At 37.4% G+C, this 20,211-nt stretch overlaps 1 protein-coding gene across 1 annotated transcript; it reads right to left on the reverse strand.

Moving 5' to 3' along the window:
* Window positions 1-2,630: 2,630 nt before the first annotated feature.
* On the reverse strand, window positions 2,631-19,355 carry CNGA1 (cyclic nucleotide gated channel subunit alpha 1). Its single transcript, XM_007949446.1, has 8 exons — window positions 19,246-19,355; window positions 18,187-18,303; window positions 15,444-15,506; window positions 12,708-12,749; window positions 12,514-12,618; window positions 7,000-7,107; window positions 5,882-5,988; window positions 2,631-4,036 (listed from the first exon to the last, which is right to left on the reverse strand). Exons 1-8 carry the CDS (start codon window positions 19,350-19,352, stop codon window positions 2,631-2,633), a joined length of 2,055 nt encoding a protein of 684 aa, XP_007947637.1. The 5' UTR covers window positions 19,353-19,355.
* Between the last annotated feature and the right edge of the window lie 856 nt (window positions 19,356-20,211).

The raw sequence follows: 20,211 nt of genomic DNA on the forward strand, positions 1-20,211 counted from the left end.
TGAATTCTGCATGGTCATTGCACTGAATTATCAAACCCAGCAGAGAAGTAGAGAATGTCATAAGAGATGGCTGGTGTTAGAACTGGTAAAAAGGCTGCTCTGAGGAGGTATATCTGACATCTGCCTCAGAGGAATCAACCTTAGGCTGTTGATCTTGATTCTCCTTCCCCCTTGTGAAGTTAGAGGAAGTCAGACATCCCCACCACGCCATTTTTACAGGCACCCCCTTGTATCCAGACCATCACCCTTACCATGAGTCTCCTCAAAGCCACATATGTCCTATTTTTTCTTTTTTTTTTTAATTCCTTAATGAAATTGGAGCCCAGTCCTGGAACTCTGTGCCGTACTTCCAGATGTCTACACTGAAGTCCTCACTGACAGCTTATCCCCTGTCAGAACCCCTTATCTGGAGAAAATAATGAGAAAGGAATTGACTAAACCCTCCTTGTCCCAAGCCCTTGAAACAAGACTCTGCTACCTGTCTAATGCAGGCATCACCAGGATTCATAGATCTGTGGGCCACGGACCATCAAATCAGAACCCTGAGCTTAGCCCACATCAGACTTAAAGTACTCACCCTCTTGGGTGCTGTTATTGGGCTGCTTCTTCTTGGGAGCCAACCCTGAGCCGGTGGTAAAAACACTCATTCATTCCTTCCTAAGGTCACATAATGGTTAAAGCATTTGGCTGCTAACCAAAAAGTCAGCAGTTTGAACCCACCAGTCACTCAGCAGAAGAAAGATAAGGAAGTCTGGTTCTGTAAAGATTTACAGCCTTGGAAACCCTATGGGGGCAGTTTTACTCTGTCCTACACTGTCCCTGGGAGCTCTGGTAGCATAGTGGCCAAGACACTTGCCTGCTAACCAGAAGGCTGGCGGTTCAAACCCACCAGCCATTCCTCAGAAGGAAGATGGGGCAATCTACTTCCATAGTGATACTGCCTCGGAAACCCAAGGAGGGGTCGCTATGAGTCAGGTCTGACTCGACGGCACATAACAACAACAACAACAACATACTGTCCCTATGAGTTGGAATTGACTCAGTGGCAGTGGGGTTTTGGGTTTATTTCTTCCTTAGCCTATCTGACTAATATAAGTGGCCAGCAAACTTCTTTGAAGTGTCTTCAAAGGTTTTTTATAACAGGAAAGAAAGAGTAGAGTAGCTGGTGGGTTCAAACCACCAGCCTTTGGCTTAGCAGTCAAACACTTTACCACTGTGCCTCAAGGGTTCCTTTAGATGAAAGAGAAAGGGTAATAAGGATAAGAAAGAGATGAGAGGAAAAGAAACACTTGTCTCAGGCAGAGACCATGTAACATATTACATATAACCCAACCACTCCAAGACTGGACACTTCCTCTGTCTTGAAGAAATGCTTGCCGGCTGATATTGAAGAAAAATGTAGAAAGGAAACACAGGAATGCAAAGACATAATGTATAATTCAATAACCATTCTTTTGGCAGAGCAAATTATACCTTTCATACACATTGATTGACGTTTGCATAAATATCTGAAATGTCAAATTGATAAAAAGCCATGTTAAGTCATATTACTATAGGCAGAGATAGAAATCTATCAATTCCAGTGATCTGTGTTTAGAGGGTGTTTTTAACTACATTTTCATTCAAGACTAAAAATTTTGTATAATTAATTAGTGATATCTTCCATAGCCACAAGGAACTCTGCAGTGCCCAAAGCTTTTGACTGCTAACCAGAAAGTTGGTGGTTCAAACCCACCAGCCACTCTGTGGGAAGAAGATGAAGCAATCTAGTTCCATAAAGATTTACCATCTTGGAAACCTAATGGGGGTTGCTATGAGTTTGCTACAACAAATTCCCTTTCTAATCTCCCCAGTGTTATTACTTTTATTCCCTTTTCATACTGTTGGCCAATCAGAGACTTAAGATAATAGCCACTGGTCTCAGGCCTTAATAATCAGAACATTTTTTAAAATTTAGTATAAAATATTCCTACCACTTTTTATGATTTTCAGTGTTATGTATTTCAGTGATCATTGGTATGTGTATTTGGATAGCAAAGTCTGATTTATATGAGTTTTTCAATAAGAAGTTTTTGTCTCCCAATTTTCCTAAGCCCTAGAGTACAAAATGATTAATGCCTTTAAAATAACTCCAAAGCTCAAAAATTCTAAATTCCCTTCTAAATTATGAAATAAATAATATTCACTATTGTTTCAAAATTAATTTTACTATGTTGCATTCTAATTCCTTTTTTAAATGGTATTCCGAAGATGATGTTTATAGTATTCCCAGGTACTGTGAGCACAGTTTACTTCTCAACATGCAATTGTCTGAAAGTGGGGGATACTTGTTCACTTTCATAATGATTATTACATAAATGGAATGTATATGAAAAACATCAGAAGATATAGATGCTGACAAGTTAATTAATTTTTATCTTAGCACAATATTCATTGTGAAAAAGCCCAAGATACAATTGTTCTTTATTCACCTATGAATATGTGGGGTTTGTGCCTCTCACCAAAGCACATATTCCTTATGGAAAAATTCCACAGGTGACTCTTCCTGTTCTTCCAATGTACAATTCATTATAGTCACATGACCAAAAGGGTCATGAGGAGTGTCCTTGTTAATAACCAGCTTTTTAGTCTTATGGGTCTGTGGGTCTACTTTCCACTCCAGATTCTTCAATAGCTGAAAATTCTGTGTCAATAATTGGTTTCAGAAATTTTTCAACCTTGGTTAGTCTCTGCTTCAGTTTCTGCTGCATTGATTCATACTCAGCTAGGATCCGGGCAAATCTTGTTTGCAGAAGGTCTACCGAACTTTCCATTCTGGTAACCTTCTCTTCAAGATCTTTAGGATCACTCCCAGCATTTGCAATATTTACATCTAGGAGACCATCTTTCATCAAGATTTGCTTCCCTTTCTCTTCCAGCATAGTTTTGGCATCTGGATACTCAGTTAGAGCTTCCATAAGGTCATCTTTTGAGAGACAAAACAGGTCTGAGTAGCCAATACTTTTAATATTGGCTGTTCTTCGATTTCCAGCTTTGCTGCCTTTAATGTTAAGAATGCTGATCTCACCAAAATAGCTGCCATCACTCAGTACCACAAACTGAGTGATCCCATCATCTGCCACAACAGCAAGTTTGCCTTCCTTAATGATGTACATCTCACGCCCAATATCTCCTTTCTTGCAAATGTAATCTCCAGGACTGTAGACTTGGGGTTGTAATTTCAACACCAACTCTACCAACAGACCAGCTTCACAGTCAGCAAATATGCGTACCTTTTTCAGTGTGTCTAAGTGAACATTGATGGCAATTTCTGCTCTTAGTTTATCAGGTAAATACTTCAAGACTTCCTTCTCATCTACTGTTTTTTTGTTGGTCCACAAGTAGTCAAACCATTTGATAACTCTCTTTTCCATATCTTTGCTTACGTTTCGAAAATTCATGTATTGCTTTATGGCATCAATTCTTGCTTGAAATTCTGCTCTAGCTGCATTCATATTAGAAATCATAGAACCTATGTTACCAACAATGGTAGCAAAAATTAACACTCCAATTAGGAAATCAACTACCACAAAGACAAACTCAGAATCTCTAACAGGAGGTGGTGTTTCACCAATGGTGGTCAAAGTCAGTGTAGACCAATAAAGGCTGTATACATACTTTCTTGCCAAACGGCCAAATTCAGGATCATTCACATCAGGATAGACCCATGTGTCATTTCCAAATCCAATAGCTTTGGAAATAGAGTAATACACACATGCATTCCAGTGGATGATGATGACAATATACATAACAAGATTAGAAATCCTGAAGATGTTTGGATAGTTTGTCCTTGTTTCTGTTCTCTGGAAGAACTCAAACATACGAGAGATCCTTAATAGCCTGTTTAATCTAATTTCTGGATAGTTCCACCCTAGCTTAAAATACAGCAGATCGGTTGGCACCACTGATAAAACATCAAGTTTATATTGCAAATTTGATTTATATTTCGCAATGAGTTTAAGCTCTTCCTTCACCAGTAGTCCTTGTTCTAGGTAACCTAAAATAGGAGGAGAAAAAAAATTCAATTTAATGCTTCTCCTTTTTATACCATTTTCCAAAAGTAACTTTCAAAGAACTTCCTTGAGTTCCACATAAGTATTCACTTTCAACAAAGAGACCTTTAATAATATAATAAGCTATGAGCACCAATCAACATATCACTGTGACAAATATTCCATTGCAGAAATAAAGTAAAACTTTGTAAATGCAAAACTGTGAGAGGTTCCATACAATGTACCTTGAGCCCTGAAGCTCTCTCTAGATCCTGTATGTCCTATCTAGGTATAGCCATTACTTTTAATGAAAATGTCATTGGAATATTTCCTGAACAATGTAGTTTTGTGCCTAAATGCCTCCAGCTCTCTTCATAGAGCTGCAGGCCCACTCACCAGCCCTGCTATCTGACTATTGTGTATATTCTTGCTTTGCCCCTTCAGTATGAAGCGTAAATGTCCTTCTAGGCTCCATTTTCATCTCTCCTTCTTACCTCAACCCCTTCCCCTTAGACACCCAGGATCTTTCTTTCTCTGATGCTGCTACCATGGGCCTTGTATGCTAAACTCAGAATTTTAACACTCTTATGCGTCAGAGTGGAGTTCCTCAGTGGTGCAAATAGTCAACATTCTTGGCTGTTAACTAAAAGTTTGGAAGTTAGAGTTCACGAAGAGTGCCTTGGAAGAAAGGTCTGATGATCCCCTTCTGAAAAATCAGCCATTGTAAAGGCTATGAAGCACAGTTCTATTCTGACACCCATAGGGTCACTGTGAGTCAGAATCAATCCTATGGCAACTAGTGGTTATGAATTACATGAGGGGAAAAAAATTGTTCCCCCTCAGTATTGGCTGGCAGAGCTGCAAATGTTGTTCTTATGTGCCATTGAGTTGATTCTGACTCATAGTGACCCTATAGGACAAAGTAGACTTCCCCATAGTGTTTCCAAGGCTATAATCTTTTAGGAAGCAAACTGCCATATCTTTCTTCCACGGAGCGGCTGATGGGTTCAAAACCGGCAACCTTTTGGTCAAATAGAACAGACACAGCTACAAATAGGACAGAACAACTGAATCATTGCTCCAAATGCAACAATGCAACCACTGCCACGGAGTTGGATCCAACTCATCACGACCCCTCCTTGGGTTTCTGAGGCAGTATCACTAGGGAAGTAGATTGCCCAAACTTCCTTCCAAGGAATGGCTGGTGGGTTTGAACCACTAGTCTTCTGGTTAGCAGTCAAATGCCTTAGGCACTACTCTACTGATATTTAGATAATGTACCCATTTTACATAATGATTCTTAAAAGCTTATCCCATGATGAAACTGGTTACATTTACTTATGGAAAGAAGTGTAAAAACAACTAAGCTTAGCCCAACTTACAAGAATATTTCAAGTATGAAGTTATCAGTTGCTGCACATGGTTAGTAATGCCCCCTCATGAACCACAAAGTTGACTTATGAAATTTCTAGTTATGACTCTACAGGGTACAGTGACATTTTCCCCTCACCTCTTCAAGGTATCTCCCTGTTAAGTAGCAATTACTCATTCTCCTTAGAGCTGGCAGAATTTATTGAATCTGTCTATTCCCTTTGCCTGCATAAACTCAATGAACAGGACAATGGAGGAAAGCCACCAATCCATTCAAAAGTTGCATAACATTCTTCTGAATCTATTTGAGTAGTGTAAGCCTGTGGATGGGTATATTTTACTGTGGCTTTCAACTGTGCCTTTTCCTCTGAAACAAATTTTGTGAGTTTATTGAAGAATACTTGATCTAGGAAATTTCAAATTATGATACAGAAATTAAGGCATAAAATTTTAAAATATCCAAAACCAAACTTATTTACCTGTCCTTGTTCGTACAAACATATCGAGAAGATAGACTATATCTGACGAATAATCCAAAATGAGCCAATATTCTAGGTAGTTAGACTGAAGTTCCTCAAAGCATGCACTGTAAAAGAAAAACTTACATAAATAAAATGAAATGGGGACAAATTTAACCTCGTCTTTGTGTAATGTTTATCATGACGAGAAGTACAACATACTAAGACCGGAAGGGACTCTTCAAAAACAAACAAACAAACAAATAAACAAATTCACTGATTGCCATTGAGTCGATTCCAACTCATAGCAACTTTCACTAGGTTTCCAAGGCCGTAAGTCGATATGGAAACTGACATCGCCTTCCCTGCAGAGCAGCTTGGGGATTTAAACCACTGACCCTTTTGGTTGACAGTCAAATGCCTTAACCACTATACCACCAGAGCTCCCTGGAAGGAACTCAGAGTCCATTTAATCAACCAGGGCTTTCCTGACTCTTTCCCAGGTGCTGGCTTCAGTTTTCTCATCCTTCTGAATTCCAACATTCTTTCCATTATACTAGTCTATGTTATAAAAACATAAATAAGAATAAATGCTTACAAACTAAAGTCAACATATATTGTTTTAAAAACATTGATCACCAGGTTCATATTGACTATCTATGTCCAAAATATTTCTGGAAACTGCACTTAGAGCTAGACGGCTGAGATATTTACCATGGATAATACAGGGTACCATGGAATTCACTTGCGAGCCATGTCTTGCTCTGTAACAACATTGATCCTTGATCTTTCCCCACTATTGGCAACATTTTTTTTTTTTTTTCTTGTAGGCCTAAGAAAATAAAATAATTTCTCCCAATGTTCTAATGAAATGATTGAGTAATCAAAGGTCAATCCCAGCAATGGAGACCCAAGTATATTAGGAACTGAAGCACCTATCCCTGATGATGCTTAAAAACATATTGGAAACAGTGTAACCTCTCATAACCAATTATGGGAGAAAGAAAGATGTTCTAAAGACCTCTAAGTGAATTTACATAGTCATTCAACTAACGGAGAAACAGAAAGTACACAGAGATCCAAACAATAAACACTTTACTCACAAAAATAAATAAAATTAAAAATTAGTACAAAGATACCGTGCAATAACCATAGTCCAGTTGTACATAACAGGTAAAGTGATGCAAAACAGCCAATTGTAATATGTGTTTCCTGAGGGATCAATAACCCTGACCTCTTTCTTCTCCCTAGCAGCAAGTAGAAATAAAAGGGAAGATTACCAAGAAACAGAAACATTTTTATTTCACATATCATTTATACTGATCATCGATAACTAATGAAACAGAAGTTGGAGAATCTCATTCTACTGTGAGAAGATAAGCTTGGCATAATAAACTGATTAGTGAGGGATGGATAGTTCAATTAACTTTTATTGAAGTCCTGGTTTCACTATGATGCTATAGACAGTTCTATCATTCCAACCACTTGAGGGAATAATGATACAGATCATGCAAAACTATGGATATTCCACATTCTCCTTTGGAAGGTCGTGGGTAGTGAAAGAATGGTGACTTTGTCACCCCCGTAGCAGGTAACAAAGCAAGTAGGAGCTACACTGAAAGGGGGGGACATATGACTTCTTTCTTATTTGTAAGGAAAGAAGAAGAATATAACACAATATAATAAAAATGCACTTTTTAATAAGCAGGTAGGAAGGATTCTTTACCAGAGGCAACAGAGGGTAGGAGGAAGGGAAAAAGAAAATACATGGTCAAATGGGGGAAAAAAAAAATCTGGTATCAAGTTTCTATTTTCAAGGGCTTTTCCTCTTTGTATGAACTCCACCAACATTCTAAATAGTCACAAATAATTGCACTATTGTTTGGATAAAGAGTTTTCTTTGAGTTGATTTTCCCTTTAATAAGAAGTAAAAAGATAGCTTTGCAGATGTCATTTGGCCTTGTTGTTGTTGTTGTTGTTAGGTACCACTGAGTAGGTTCCGACTCATAGTAACCCTATCCACTACAGAAAGAAACACTGCCTGGGCCTGCACCAAACGCAGAATCATTACTATGCTTGAGGCCATGTCAATCCATCTCATTGACGGTCTTTCTCTTTCTCACTTCTACTTTACCTTCTACTTTACCAAGTATGATCTCTTTCTCCAGGCACTGTTCCCTCCAGACAACATGTCCAAATTATGTGAGACAAAGGCTCACCATCCTCGCTTCTAAGGAGCATTCTGGCTGTTCTTCCAAGACAGATTTGTTCATTCTTCTGGAAGCCCGCGGTACATTCAATATTCTTCACCAACATCGTAATTAAAAAGTATCAATTCTTCTTCACTCTTATCCAGCATTTGCATGCATTTGAGGAAATATAAAATAACTATGGTTTGGATCAAAGCACCTTAGTCTTCAAAGTGACGTCTTTACTGTTTAACACTTTAAAGAGGGCTTTTGCAGCAGATTTGCCCAATGCAATACATTTTTTTTAATTTATTTCTTGAAAGCTGCTTCCACAGGCATTGATTGTGGATCCAAGTAAAATGAAATCCTTAACAACTTTAATCTTTTCTCCATGTATCATGATGTTGTTTATTTGTTCAGTTATGAAGATTTTTGTTTTCTGTATGTTAAGGTGTAATCTATACTGAAGGCTGTCATTATTGATCTTCATTAGTGCTTCAAGTCTTTTTCACTTTCAGCAAGCAAGATTGTATCATCTGCATATGGCAAGTTCTTAAATGAGTCTTCTTCCAATTCTGATGCCGTGTTCTTCTTCATGGAGTTCTTCTTCACAAATAACCAGATTCTTGGGTTATTTGCTCAGCATGCAGATTGACTAAGGATGGTGAAAACATACACACCATTTCTGACTTTAAAACATGCAGTATGTCTTTGTTCTGTTTCAAAAACTGACTCTTGGTCTATACACAGGTTCCTCACGAGAAGAATTAAATGTTCTAAAATTTCCATTCTTCACAATGTTATCCATAATTTATTATGATCCATACAATCAAATGTCTTTGCATAGTCAATAAAACATGAGTAAACATCTTTGTGGTATTCTCTGCTTTCAGCCAAGATCCATCTGACATCAGCAATGACATCCTTTATTCCATGTCCTCTTCTGAATCCAGCTTGAATTTCTCAGTTCCCTGTCGATGTAGTGCTGCAACCATTTTTAAATCATCTTAAGCAAAATTTTACTTGAATGTGATATTGATGAAATTGTCTGAAAATTTCACATTCTATTGGATTACCTTTTTTTGGAATGGGCACAGATATGGATCTTTTCCAGTCTGTTGGCCAGATAACTGTCTTCTAAATCTCTTGGCATAAATAAGTGCCTTCAGTGTTGCATCCATTTGTTGAAACATTTCATGAGTGTTCCATCAATTCCTGGAGACTTGTTCTTTGCCAATACCTTCAGCACAACTTGAACTTCTTCCTTCAATACCCTCAGTTCTTGATCATATGCTGCCTGTGAAATAGTTGAATACCAACAAATTCTTTTTGGTACAGTGAGTCTGTGTATTTCTTCCCTCTTTTGATGCTTTCTGCATTGTTCAATATTTTACCCATAAAATCCTTCAATATTGCAACTTGAGGCTTCAATTTTTCTTTGGTTCTTTCAACTTGAGAAATGCTAGAGTTGGTTTTCTAACTCCAGGCATTTGTATATTTCATTATAATTCTTTATTTATCTTCTCAAGCTGCCCTTTGAAATTTATTCAGCTCTTTTATTTCATCATTTCTTCCATCCATTTTCTCTACTCTGTTCAAGAGCAAGTTTCAGACTATCTTCTGACATACATATTGATCTTTTCTTTTTTTCCTGTCTTTTTAATGACCCTTTTCTTTCTTTATGTATGATGTCCTTGATGCCATCTCACAAGTCATTTCATCTGATCATTAGTGTTCAATGTGTCAAATCTATTCTTGAGATGGTCTCTAAATTGAGGTGGGATATATTCAAGGTCATACATTTCCTCTCATGGATTTTCTAAAAGTTGTATCAGCTTGAACTTGAACTTTCACATGAGCATTTGATAGTCTGTTCCAGAGTCAGCTCCTGACCTTGTTGTGTCTGATGATATATATTTGACAGATATTTGATTTGATTCCTGTGTATTTCATCTGGCAAGGTTCACATGTATACTCACTAGTCTTACAAAATTCTATCATGATTTCCAGCATCGTTTCTATCACCATGGCCATATTTTTCAACTATTAATTTTCATTCTGTTTCCATCTTTCGTATTTCAATCACCAATAATAATCAAATGCACGTTTGATCAATTTCAGACTGCAGAAGTTGGTAAGTCTTCAATTTCTTCATCTTTGGTATAAGTAGTTGGTGTGTAAATTTGAATATAGTCATATTAACTGGTTTTCCTTGTAGGAATATGGATATTATTCTGTTGCCAACAGTGTTGAATTTCAAGACTTTTGTTGTTTTTAGGTGCCATTGAGTCAGCTCTGACTCACAGTGACCCTATGTACAACAGAATGAAACGCTGCCCAGTCCTGTACAAGCCTCACAATCCTTGCTATACCTAAGCCCATTGTTGCAGCCACCGTGTCAATCCATCTCATTAGGGGCCTTCGCCTTTTTCATTGATCCTCTACTTTACAAGCATGATATCCTTCTTCAGAGAATGGTAACTTCTGACATGACCAAAAGTAGGAGAGATGAAGTCTGGCCATTCTCACTTCCAAGGAGCATCCAGCTGCACTTCTTCCAGAACAGATTCAGGATAGATCTTGAAAAGATCTTTTTGATAATGAATGTGATGCCATTCCTCTTCCATTTATCACTCCTAGCATAGTAGGCCATATGATTGTCAAACTCAAAATGGCCAGTACCAGTCCGTTTTAGCTTACTAATGCTTAGGATTTCAATCTTTATGCATTTAATTTCATTTTTGACAATTTCCAATTTTCCTAGATTCATACTTCATACCTTCAACATTCTGATGTTAATGAATGTCTGCAAGTGTTTCCCCTCACTTTGCTTACTCTTGTGGAATTCTAATGCTCAAATGTTTGCTTTGAAAAGGACCCTCCAAGAAGCTGTTGTTTTGATAGTTATTTGTATTGCTCTCGGTCTTAGTTCTCTAGTGCTGCTATAACAGAAATACCACAAATGTATGGTTTCAACAAACAGAAATGTATTTCCTTTCAGTTTAGGAGGCTAGAAGTCTGAATTAAGACTGCCAACTTTAGGGGCTTGGAGGAGGCCCCTCAACCTTGGGCCTTAGCTCTGCCTTTGAGGCCCAATGGAGCAAGCTGTAGACTTCTGATTCACACAGCTACTGGCTGCTGAGGCTGATGAATCCAAAATTGGCAGGTAAAATGGAACAATCTCAAGATCGACAGGCAACTTGGCAGGCCACTGGCTCAGGATCAGAAACTGGAGATAAAGAATCATGAACCACATGCAGGATCCTTTCCATATATACTTGTTCTGGTTACCTAGTGCTGCTCTGACAAGAATATACCACAAATGGGATGGCCTTAACAAACAGGAGTTTATTCTTACAATTTGGAGGTTTTAAGTCCAAGTTCAAAGTGCCAAACTCTAGGGGCTGGGTGGAAACCCCTCAGCCTTGGGCTTCAGCTCTACCTCCAGCTCCCAGCCTGCTGAAGCTAGAGGCTTTTCTTCACTCAGACAGCTGCTGGCTGCTGAGGCTGCCAAGCCAAAGGTTGACAGGTAACAAAGCACAGTCTCAATATTACCAAATCACATGGCAGGCCATTAATTCAAGTCTATTGTAAGTCCCAAGGTCAGCAGAGCATGGCAGGCTGCTGAACAATGGCACGGCTACATGCAGGGTTCAAGGTGCCATGAGCTGGAGACCATTCCCAAAGCTGTTTCTTATATATGGGAAGCAGACCACATACCCAAAGGCTGCTCCCAGTAGATTCCACCATGGAGTTGATTACCAGTCTCATCATGGGGAATACTACATGCAGCTGCCCAGCCACTAACCAGGCCTAGCCAAGTTGACACACAAACATAACCATCACAATACTGGAAACAGACCATGCCAGGAAGGCAACTCCCCTTCAGCTAATTAGCTGCTCATAGCAGATTCCGTCATGGAGGTAATTACATCATATCCAATCTTATCATATGGATTGACTATATCCAACTGCCAAGCCACTCACTCATGGCCCAGTCAAGTTGAGACACAACCTTAACTACTATACTTTCAAAATGAAGCATCTGAAGCTTCTTTACTGTGGAGTACTTGTCATATTGTATTTATTACTAAAAAATGTTAATGAAGTTATTTAATTTTTACTCCAATTGGGAAAAAAACAAAATGGGATCCTAGGAACCCAATTCTCCTTTAAACTGAGTACTGCCATGTAGTAAGTTTATCTTCACCCGTATTTGGGCAAGAGAACTAACCAGAACAGTGAAAATTCTTGATAAGAAAACTAAAAGTTACAATACCATCATTAATTTTAGGAAAATTTTCTATAAGTTTAAATTTACATTTGATATCAATCTATTTAATCTTTACATATAGTCTCTTTATTATGTAGCTTCTTCCTACTTTATATCATGTAAATTATCCTCTGAATCCAAAACCCAATCATAAATTCAGTCCTAATTTCAATGTCAGTAAAAATACTTACTCTTCTTTCTTTTCTTTGTTTTTGTCTTCTGTCTTTTTCTTCTCTTTTTCTTTCTTCTTTTTCTTCTCTGGGTCCTTTTTATTTTCATTTTTATTATCTGACTTGCTGAAAAATTGAGTTGTATAATTAGTACTACAGTACAAAAAATATTCTAGGCAGAAAAATGTGGTTATCCATGCCAAAGTCTCACTTACCTTTTCTTTTCTTTTTTCTTTTTCTTTTTTTCTTTTGGCTCCCTAAAGAAGAAGCCATATCTCTGTCAGATAATCAAATTACACTTTGACTTCCATTCTTATTTACTTTCCTCTACTGAACAACTGTATTCAAACTTGCATTCAAAGACAGGGCTCAAAATCCAGAAATCTGTACTCCTAATGGAAATTTCAACTTATAACAGACCCAGATAATTAAACAAACAAGTAAAATTCCTAAGTTAGTGGATGTGGAAAATTGAAGAAAATAGAGGTGGATAAAGCAGGGAAATTTAAGAAACGATAACCCCCAAAACAGTATACTTTCTCAATGTCAGTGCATACAAAAAACATGCAGGTACTTAAAATTTAAGCTTCTTGTTATCATTCATATTTATTCTTGGATAAAAGCATTAAGAATTTCAAGAAAAATCCATCAATTTACTTTAAAGAGGATAATTCTAACTGAAACAATTGTTAATGAATTATCAAAAAGTTCCTTGGTAATACAATGGAATCCCAATTATTAGAATTAATCACTGGATTTGAGAGCTCTCTTTTCTATATACTATTTCTTCTTTAGTGGAGATTATGTGACTAGAGGCCTCTTTCTACAACTGCCTTTCTCTATCAACAGAAGCATGAATACTGGAGTCAGACAGACCTGGGTCATTTTAGGCTGCCATTGTTGGCTTGGGTGTCTTGGGAAAATTTATTGTTCAGACAAAATTAACAGGCATCTCACTACTACTGATATAGTCAGAGAAGACTGTTAAAGGAAGGTAGGTCCAAACTGAAACCTTGATATATGAGTAACAGTTGGAGAAATTGAGAAGATGGAGGATATTGAAGGTAGAAGATTTTTAAATGTTTAAATAGATTCAGTCTGAGTAAGAATGGCCTGGCAGAAGTGTAAGGCTGTTGTTGAGGAGAAATAAATAAAATTGACAAATGAAGTGAGATTTAGCATCTAAGGTGGTAATGTACAAACAGGGACAGAACATAGGACAAGGAAGGACGTTATGGGGCATGCTCCTATGATATAGGATTTAATACCCTAACAAGAATCCTGGGAGATGGTGTGTACACATTGCTCTGATGGCTCTTGAGAGCTAAGTGATGGTACACTTTAAATGAAACAGAAATTCTAAAATGCTATGGGAGAGGGTAGAGAAGGTATCAAAGGACTCAGAAAAGTGGTATGCTAGGACGGGTATGCTATGTAAGAAAAATAGCCCACCAACTGATCATGTTCCCTGAGAGGGCCCAGAGAATACTGTGTACAAAAAAATAAGCCAAACTCATTGCTATCAAGGCAATTCTGACTCATAACAACCCCCACTGGATTTCTAAGGCTGTAAATCTTTATGGAAGTAGAGCACATCATCTTCTTCCTGCATACTATGTACAGAGGGGTACAAAAGGAATGAGATGGTGAGAGAGACACCAGAATCACTGAGAAGCTTAATGGTGTTATCTTTGTAGGCCAGGGCTGACAGTGGGAGGTGTCATTACATAACTAGACTCCCTGAGAACACTAACGATGATAGGATCTGGAAATAATAGTTACCTGTAGTAGTGCTAGGAACTCTGGTGGCACAGTGCCTAAGGCATTTGACTGCTAACCAGAAAGCTGGTGGTTCAAACCCACCAGCCACTCCTCAGAAGGAAGTTTGGGCAATCTACTTTGGATACCGCGTTGGAAACCCAAGGAGGGGGTCACTATGAGTCGGATCCAACTCGACGACAGTGTTTGGTTTTTGGTTGGTTGTAGTAGTGCTTAACCATTAGAACCAAGGTAAACTCAATAATTGTAAAGTGGACATGGTAACCATGGGTCCTAAACCACAGAGAACTATGAGAGTTAGTAAAACACTGTGTTCTAGATAGATGGGCAGCCAACAAGTATAGTGTTTAGTGTACAACCAAAACAAATCAGGAATGGTTAATCAGGAAGTTGAGAGTATCCTTCCTCAATAAAACGTCACTCTCCTTGAACAGTTTCTAGATCTGAGACAGTTCTCAGACATGAAACCACTGACTGAAGGAGAAGTCAAGCCCATAAAGAAAATGTATTGTTCTGCAATGCCTGGCAAGTATACTCAGAAATGATTCCCCAGTCTCTTTCCCAAAGGAACCTATAGCCATTTATTTAGGTGATTAATTTGATCTTATTGACAACAGGGCCTTGGCCAACACCACTCTTCATGGGTGCCACTATCCATTCACTGAGAATGGAAAATATTAATAATGCTTCATATTTTTGTCAGTCACTCAATCCAAAAGGAAGGGCAAGTACATGTACGCTACATAAAATTATGGTTTTACATATGCATTATTAAAAAAGATTATTTTTAATTAACATGGATAACTGTATTTTTTTTCCATAAGAATATAGCCAGATAACAAAATAAAAGATCATTATTGTCATTATATTAGATACAGTTTACCTAACAAATATTTGATTTGGGAGCTCTGGTAGCATAGTGGCTAAGGCACCTGACTGCTAACCAGAAGGCTGGCGGTTCAAACCCACCAGCCACTCCTCGGAAGGAAGATGGGGCAATCTATTTCCGTAATGATACTGCCTCAGAAACCCAAGGAGGGGTTGCTATGAGTCGGGTCTGACTCGATGGCACACACCAACAACAACAACCAATATTTTCTGTATAACAGATTCAGAACTTATTACCGGTGTCCATAAAACCAAACTTTAGTTTCCATTGTAAATGTACTTACTGGTCCTTATTGCTGCTGTTGTTAACATTGAAAAGTGCAATGGCACCAGGCAGGTACTGCTCCCTGAGAAATAAAAGTAAAGTGAAATCTTAAGAGTCAACATCTCTCCAATGTCTATGGTAAGCAAATAGTCTTAAAGAACAAATTCTTTTCCATTTATATTCATTACTAAATCTTGCCTAGAAAATTTTGGAAAATATAGAGCCTCCATGAGGCATGAGTTGCCAAGCATCAGCACAGTAAATCAAACCAAAAAGGAAAAAAAAAAAACAACCTATCACCATAAGTCTATTCTGACTCGGGCAACCCCCATCAACTGTGATGTAGAATTGTTCTGTAGGGTTTTCTTGGCTAATATTTACAGAAACAAGAGTAGTAAACCAACTACTAACTCACAGCCAGACACTTAGACATAGATCATCAGGGAAGATGGAAAGAGGAGAAAAGACAAATAACAACAGTGGAAAATGGTCAGTGGGAAGAGGGCTAAGAGAAAAAACAAAAGGAGGAGGAGACTTAAAAAAAGACTCGTACACCAGTGTTCATTGCAGCATTATTCACAATAGCCAAAAGATGAAAACAGCCTAAATGCCCATCAACAGATGAGTGGATAAACAAAATGTGGTACATACATACAATGGAATATTACTTAGCTAATAGAAAAAATGAAGTCTTGATATATGCTGGGAGACATTATGCTGAGAGAAATAACTCAGTCACAAAAGGACAAAAACTATACAACTCACTTGTATAAAATGACAAAAAAGATAAATGTATAGGCAACAAAGTTTATTAGTGGTTACCAAGGATGAAAGGGAAGGAGAAAGAAGGATTTGTGATGGAAAAATCACATTGATTAAGGGTAGGGTTGTGTAGTTGATTAAAAGAGCTCTGGTGGCGTAATGCCTAAGGTATTTGACTGCTAACCAGAAGGTAGGTGGTTCAAACCCACCAGCCACTCCACAGAATGAGAACTGGACAAATCTACTTCTGTAAAGATTTACCTCCTTTGAAACCTAAGGGGGTCGCTATGAGTCAGAATTGACTTGATGGTAATGAGTTTGGTTTGGTTTTTGATTTGTGTAGTTGATTATTTTAATTGCTGCCAATAAGTTGTACAACTGTAAAAAGTTGAATTGGTAAAATCTGTGTGATAGATATATTGACAACAACTAAAAAAATAAATAAATAAGAGTAGCTACTGAGGCTGCTTATGGACAATCAAAATTTTCAGAGGATTTGGTTCCCTGGTTTGGAGGTTTAGGGTCATGGTTTCATGGGCCATGCCAGTTAATTGGCCTAATAACATGTTTAGTGCTTTGGTTCTACCTCCTAGTTCTTTGTGTAATGCCAACCAAAAACCAAATTAACCTCACTGTCAATTCTGACCCAAAGCAACTTGATAGGTTCTGACCTGTTCTACTCTGGTAGAACAGCCCCATAGGGTTTCCAAGACTGTAAGTCTTTATGGAAACAAACTTCCTCATCTTTCTCCTATGGAGTGGCTGGTGAGTTTGAACCACTGACTTTTTGGTTAGCAGCCAAATGCTTTAACCACTACACCACTTGAACCCCTTGTGTAGTACCAGGGGTCTTAAAAGCTTGCAAGCAGCCATCCAAGGCTTAGAAATTGGTCTCTATTCAATGGAGTAATCAAGGAAAAAGAAGAGTCAGGAATAGGAGGAGGATATGGAATTTGTGGCTAATTGTCTCCATGAACAACTGCCTTCTTTGCCATGAGACTAGAAGAACTGGATAGTGTCTGAACTGGCTACCATTACTGAATATTTTGATCAAAGAGTCTATAGAAGAATCCTGATCAAAAAGGGGAAAATGAAGAACAGACTTTCAGATTCTCACAGACTTCAAGCTTTCTGGAGCCCTAAGGGGCTGGATGAACCCTTGAAACTATTGCTCTGAGATAATCTAAAATTTAAACCAAAAAAGTCTTATTGAAACCAAACAGTAGTTTAGCTCAACTAGTAAAAAAAAAAAAATCTGCCTTCAGTATTATGCTCTTTTAAGAATGATCTATATGAAATCAAAATAACAACAGCAACTCAAAAGATTAGATAGAAACCTTAGGAAGCAATAAGTTAATGGGGAAGGAAAAACCCAGAAAAGGAGGGTGGGAATGGTTACACAACTCAAAAAATGTAATCAATGTCTCTCTGAATTGTACATGTAGAAACAGTTGAATCAGTGTATGTTTTGGTGTGTTATATTCTCAAAAAAAAATCTTTTTCAAAAGAGGGGAAAAAAAGCCAAAGAAGTTAATATGTTTCATAGAATTTGATCTGCTCCAACACTACACACTTTCAACACCTTCAGAGTTCCCAGTGTTTGAAGTATCCATATCCACTTTATTTCCTACTATGGATTCTTAGCTTTTCTCCTGTAGCTTCTCACTCTGGGACTCTTCTTCCCTGAAAGTAGGTTCTAAAGTAATAGAGCATTTTAGAGAAAGAAGGACAGTCCCACTGACATGCATATAAGAGGCCATCTATGCCTCTTGAGGAAATTGATCAGCAAGAGTGTTTATGACTTGAATGATCATTGGGCAGTGGCTTTTCTCCAGAGAGGAAAAGAGTAAGGAGCAGAAGTAGTGAGTTCTTCCACAGATCCTGCATAGTGACTGGATAGCAAGAACATTTGCCAAGCTCACTCTGAGGAAAGAGTAGAAGACCTTTCATCCAAATAATAGTTAAAAAATAGATACTGAGATATGTATCATACTGCTCACCTCTGTGATGGTCCTCTCCTTCTGTCCAAGTTCTTTCTAAAGGAATCTCTTGCATGGAAGTTTTCACTTTCTGATTCTTCAAACATAGAGGCACTGTCATCATCATCAGAAAAGGAGCTGTAATCCAATGAGAAGCAAAGATGAATTAGTTCAATGTTTTAAACCATCTGATATATGGAAGTGTTTCTCCTTAGGCTGACCATGACCTCATGGATTTCCTTTCCCTCTCACATTAACACACACAACAATTTTTAATTAGAATCCAGAGAGAACTATAAAAAATATATAAAATTATATTAACAGTAGTAAATTTAGTAAAATGAATTTCATTAAGAAACTATTTTCAAGATCTTCCACTTTCCTGTTGTTTTATGTATTGGTTAGTATTAATATTTGTTAAACAGAAAGTGTGGTATTTGTATTTTGAGTCATATTATAGTATTATCTGAACTAACTTGTAATAACATTCTCTTCCACTAAAAAGAAATTCAACCACACAGAAACGCATTCTATTTGTTTATAGGGTAATCACTTTAAATTATACTTTTAAAACATGTTTTTAGCATTTCTCACTCTATGTACTTTTTCACATATATTTATGGCAATGTTATTTATTTAGATTTGAACTCTCTCATGAGGAAAGACTCTGTCAGTGACTGAGGAAATACTGGGAATATGTAATTTTAAAAATAAACACTATAATATCTGTGTTCATTTGTTATAGAAGTTTTGGTGTTCTAAAGTATAGATAAATTCACTCAAATAAATTACAAAGTTCAAGGTTACAAATTGCAATTGTATTGAGATTGTTGCTGTTGTTATGTGCTGTCGAGTTGGACCCAACTCATAGCCACCCCTCTCCTCCTTGGGTTTGTGAGGAGTTATCACTATCGAAGTAGATTGCCCAACCTTCCTTCCAAGGAGTGGTTGGTGGGTTTGAACTACCAGCCTTCTGGTTAGCAGTCAAGTGCCTTAGGCACTATGCTACCAGATTAAACCCATTTAAATTAAAGAACTATGACTGGTATTAAAAAGGTATGGAAAAATGCATGAATTTACCTGCATGCTCCATTTTCCATTCTTCTTATTTCCATTTCAATGTCTGGTACAATCACATTGGGCTTGTTCACAAAAGAGCGCTGTGTACTGATTATATTTGTCTTCATGACTAGTTTGGTATCTGGGGAGAAAGAAATTTTCTTAGTGGGAAGATTATATTTTATATATGCACATATATAACCAAAAGTTTCACTCTATCACTCTAAGGCTCTAATAACAGACTCTTAAAAAACCACAAATCATATATTCCTATCTTCATTATGCATACATAAAATATACAGGGTGGTTGTACATTCTGGAAGCACACACATACACGTTTGAGAACCTTTGAATGATTATTCTAGGGGATGCTATAAGCAAAGCATATTCAGTGAAAATCAGAGACACAAATCATCATCAGTGTATCACAAATGTATATACAGAGATTGATAGAAATGCTGTATTGATGCACCATGTTCATTACAATTTTGTACAGTGCTTTGGACTATGTATTGCTAATAAAGAATGACCCATTGAATACCTTATTTAATGTCTTTGAACATATCAAATAGTGGAATGTAATATCAATATACTATTATATGTATATTTCTTTATTTTTTTCCAGCCTTTATTGCAACTGTACATAATTATAATGTAATGGAGGTAAAACTTACATAATCTTTAAAGATGGTACAAGAATTCTACTTAGAAAAGGAACTACCTTCATTTAAACTTCTAAACAACCTGTTATTAGAAGGTGGGAGTCTTTACTTGGAACTATTTTTCAAAGTTTTCTAGCAAAGAAGCTATGAAGTGGTTGAAATGATCAATGAGGTCAACTCCACTTTCTTTACTTATGTGACTGTTTCATTACCAGACCACTTACACAAATTGCAATTGGAGGAACTAATGATAAGGATTTTCTATGTTGTCATGAAATACCCACATGTCTATCTTACCTTTTCTTCTTTAGTTCCAACTTATACC

The sequence above is a fragment of the Orycteropus afer genome, unplaced genomic scaffold (genome assembly GCF_000298275.1).
Source record: "Orycteropus afer afer isolate SDZICR_OR568_19922 unplaced genomic scaffold, OryAfe1.0 scaffold00246, whole genome shotgun sequence".
Classification (NCBI taxonomy): Eukaryota; Metazoa; Chordata; class Mammalia; order Tubulidentata; family Orycteropodidae; genus Orycteropus; species Orycteropus afer.

Coding starts and splice junctions, on each gene's coding strand:
- CNGA1 (XM_007949446.1), bottom strand. CDS start 19,352: ATGAAGACAAATATAATCAGTACACAGCGCTCTTTTGTGAACAAGCCC. Junction 15,507..18,186: donor AGGAGAGGACCATCACAGAG/GTGAGCAGTATG, acceptor TTTATTTCTCAG/GGAGCAGTACCTGCCTGGTG. Junction 12,619..12,707: donor AAGAAAAAAGAAAAGAAAAG/GTAAGTGAGACT, acceptor TCAATTTTTCAG/CAAGTCAGATAATAAAAATG.